The sequence below is a fragment of the Hipposideros armiger genome, unplaced genomic scaffold (assembly GCF_001890085.2).
Source record: "Hipposideros armiger isolate ML-2016 unplaced genomic scaffold, ASM189008v1 scaffold_195, whole genome shotgun sequence".
Classification (NCBI taxonomy): domain Eukaryota; kingdom Metazoa; phylum Chordata; class Mammalia; order Chiroptera; family Hipposideridae; genus Hipposideros; species Hipposideros armiger.
In genome coordinates this window covers 22,395-26,647 of record NW_017731545.1, presented here as the reverse complement: position 1 = coordinate 26,647, position 4,253 = coordinate 22,395, and the positions used below count along the sequence as shown (strand labels likewise).

Here is a 4,253-nt window from a genome sequence, read left to right as displayed (position 1 = left end):
CTGGTAACTGGTGATGAGAAGTGGATTGTTTACAACAATGTGGTGCGCAAACGGTCTTGGTCCCGATGTGATGATTCACCTCAAACGACATCGAAAGCAGACATTCAACAGAGGAAGGTTATGCTCTCTGTGGTGGGATTTTAAAGGTGTGTTTTTAGAGCTCCTACCAAGGAACCAAACAATCAACTCGAATGTGTACTATTGGCAATTGGACGGTTTGAACGAATCTATCCTCCAGAAATGTCCAGAGCTTGTTAATTGTAAAGGAGTTGTGTTCCATCACGACAACAGAATACCACACACAAATTTGATCACCCATCAAAAATTATTGGAGCTTGGATGGGATGTGTTGCCACACCCACCATACTCGTCTGACCTTGCGCCATCAGACTTCGACTTGTTTTGCTCTCTTCAAAACTCCTTGCATGGTATAACATTCAATTCAGATGAGGCTGTAAATCAGCACCTTGTTCAGTTTTTCGCAAATAAAGACAGGTCCTTTTACGAACAAGGAATTATGAAGCTCACTGAAAGATGGCTAAAGTTATCAAACAAAACAGGCAATATATCTGATTGATCTTTGTTCTTTTTATAAATAAATGACCTTTGAAAAATATAGACAAAATATATCATAACTTTTCCAAAGACCGAATAGATTACTTGTAAACACATAGATAAGCTTTTAGCCGGTCTTAGGCCTTTTGTTTATTGTTCAAGCCAAGGGAGAGCCTACCGACTGTTAGGTTTTCCACAATTAAAAATTTAATAACTTACACATTTCAGTGCAACATATTTCAGTTCCCTTTCCAAGGTCAAACAAATACTCCTTTTCAGTTTGTTCATTTTGGGTTTTGTTTCTTTTAAAACTATGTTCCTCTGACTATTTATGTTATAATACTTCCTAAATCAATCCAATTTCAGGGTCTGGGTGTTAAAGTAGGGCCTATAGCTGGCTGACTGAAAAGACTGCTTAATTTATTTGCACAGTGTTTTACTCAGAGGAACATGTATTTCTTATTTTCTGTTTTCAAGGAGAAACTGATCTGCCGTACTTGTGGCACGGGGAATCCTGCTCACCTGAAATACTGTGTCACCTGTGAGAGGTCCCTGCCTTCACCACAAGAGGTAGGTTGACTGCTTGTGCTAGTCATATATTGAGTGGCTGCTAAATGTTCAATGTTAATCAAAATGAATAAATGTAATCTGCAGAACAGGGAGGAAGTAGGAGGGGGCAGAGAGACCAAAAGAAACTTTTCATGGTAAAGAAAGCAACATTTCTAAATGTGGGGAGGACGTTATATATTCACCAATAAAAAATTGTTTTCAAAGTCTTACCGTATTTGCCGGCGTATAAGACGACTTTTTGGCCCTGAAAAATATGCCTCCAAGTGGGGGGTCGTCTTATACACCAGGTACACTTCAGATAGACTGCCCATAGTGCTTGCCCCNGGGGAAGGGGAACAGACAAGTTGCTGTCCTTTTGTTCTTCAGTCTAGTTGTGGAGGATGTTGCTTCACTGGCCCAAGTTGGCACCATCACTGCGCTGTTCCTGGGCGAGGCAGATCAGTCGCCAGCTTCTGGACAGCCACTCACTGCCGCTGCTGGCCGCTCACGCTGGCTGCTGGCTACTCACAGTAGCCCATGGCAACCCACTGCAGCCGGGGCTGCAGCCTACACTGTCGTTGTTGCTGTCACCGGCGGCTCAAGGAAGCCCAGCTCTAAGTTGAGCTGTTGTTCAGCATCTTAGCTGTAGAGGGCAGTGTCACTGGCCCTCATATGTGGGATCCGAACCAGGGCCCTCTGGTGTTCCAAGCCAGCTCTTAACCAACGCACCATTCGGCTGGCCCTTGACTTGTTTTTTAAAGTCTTTGTCATAGATGTTTAGCATCCTCATTAAGGCAGCCTGATTTGTGGCCTCAGTCCCAAATCATTCCTATGAACGTATATTAGTCTGTGAGTAGTGATCATGACATAAAATGATTTCTATCTGTGGGTCATGATCACTGCTCTTTAAGGAAATGAGCCAAGTCATGGTGTCAAGAAGCCATCACAAAAACCACTAGAGAAACCTGGTGACTGAGGTCGGACCTGATGCAGTAAGATTGACCACCAATATGACTGTTTCAGTAGTGTCTTAGAAGGGGTAAGAGAGGGAAAGGTATTTATAGGGTTTTAGTGCTGCAGTTGGGTGATTTTAAAGAGAATTTGACAAGAGTAAACCCTTACATAAACTATAGGCTTTGGGGTATAATGATGTGTTAGTGTAAGTTCACTGGTTGTAACAAATGTATCACTTTGGTGTGGAATGGCAGTAGTGGGGAAGGTTGTGTGTGTGTGTGGGGACAGGTAGAATATGGGACAGGGAGTTTCTATATACTTACTGCCTATATACGTTCTGCTCAGTTTTGATGTGACCCTAAAACTGCTCTGCAAAATGAAGCTTATTAATTAAAAAAATTTAAAAAGAGTTTTGCAAGATGGGCTGGGATCGGGCAGAGTTATGACATGCTAGTTTTAAAATTTTTTTATTTACTTATTTTAATAAAAGTTTATATATTTAAGGTAATGATGTTTTGATATTCGTATACATAGTGAAATGATTACTACAGTCAAGCTAACGTATCCATCTTTGTATACTGGAAATTTGCTAAGAGAGTAGATTTCAGGTACTGTCACCCCCCACTCCCCCCCCCACCCCCACAACCACACACACACACACACAGTAACTTTGTGGGGTCATACTAGTTTTGAATTGTGGACCCAGTAAGTTGAGGGTCTTGAGGTAAGCTATTGGACCTAATAAGTAAGCAGTCTTACTTGGTTTACAGTGTTTTCTTTCTAGAGTAAGTGTTTCCTGCAGTAAATAGATTATTTTGGTTTGATTTCAATATTTTTAAACACAGGAATAGGAAATTTGTTTTACTTCTCAATGGGTTTCACCAGATCACTTCTGAGGAATGTCTTCAGAAAGATTGCAGCCCTAAATCTCACAGAAAAGCTCTGGCGATTGCAGATTATGCATGGAGACTTTGAGCCACTTTGAAGAAACCTGAAACCAGGGAGGTCAGGACCCAGTGAGAGCAAGTCTGTGATTCTCTGCCATTTTGAAGAGCAGTCAGTCAGCCTCTGCACTTTAGGAGTTTTTTGGGTTGGAAACTGTGGTTTCCTGATTTGGCTCAACTTACTAGGAAGACCTTAGAGTCTTCTACTGAAGAGTTAACCAGAGTTGGAAAGGCTGGGCTTCATAGGCCTACCTAGTGGCATTTGGAACTAAAACCTCAGGATTGGGTTTTTTGGGTTTTTTTTCCTTGATCGTCTTCTTCTTTATCTGTACCAGCTTTAAAACACATTATATGAGTTTTAGGACACCTGGAGAACATAGGTACTAAAGTAGAAAGGAATGTTTGAGTGTCACCGGCCATTGACAATTGATAGTATCATAATAGTGTAGAATAGTCCAGTGACTAAACATCTGAAAACTCATCTCTAGTTAGACTACTTTTCACCATAATTTCTTTCTTTCTCTCTGTATTGCAACTTATCCCCAGATTTCTGACTTGGAAAGTTGCACTTACCCTTCATTGTCTAAGGCAGTCTTTCCACTTTGCCATTTCTAAGTGAGAAACTACAGAACAAACCTAAATTCATATTTAACATCAAGCCACCCTGGGTAAATCCCGGTCCAAGAACTACTGGGTCTTCAGAAAAGTCATGACGCATGTTTACAACAGATGGCACTAGTTCATTTTTGAAAGTACTATAGTCATTCACATCTGTGTTATTGCTATGTCATTTGACAGCTGACAGTTCTAGCTTCATTCTAAAAAAAAAAATGAGCGATTTGGCTGAGTTTTGCAGATTTTACAACAAGTTGAAGATGGAAGACCAAACTGCATTTTTGCCATATTTTACTGTTTTACTTCCATAAAGGGAAGAATGCGTGTCAAGCTTGTGAAAAGTTGCATAAAGTTTACGGTGACAGTGCTCTACAAGAACGTCAGTGCCAACAATGGTTCACGAAATTCTGTGCTGGTGATTTTGGAAGGCAGCTATGCTCACTACTATACCACCAATGCTGTGCTGGTGATTTTGATCTCAACAACACTCCTCGGTCAGGGAGGCCCACCGAAGTTGATGACGACAAAATAAAGGCATTGATCAAGTCAAACCCATGTTACAGGACACGAGAGATTGCAGAAACATTGAACATCTATCATTCAAGCGTTCATGACCACCTGAAGAAGCTGGAATAC

General features: G+C 41.1%; 1 protein-coding gene across 1 annotated transcript in view; it reads left to right on the top strand.

The window, feature by feature from the left end:
- Positions 1–4,253, top strand: part of DZANK1 (double zinc ribbon and ankyrin repeat domains 1) — a 70,779-nt gene that overhangs the window by 52,456 nt on the left and 14,070 nt on the right. Inside the window, exon 12 of the mRNA XM_019653103.1 lies at positions 1,033–1,125. Within this exon, the coding sequence (XP_019508648.1) occupies positions 1,033–1,125 (93 nt within the window). The remainder of the gene's footprint in view (positions 1–1,032; positions 1,126–4,253) is intronic.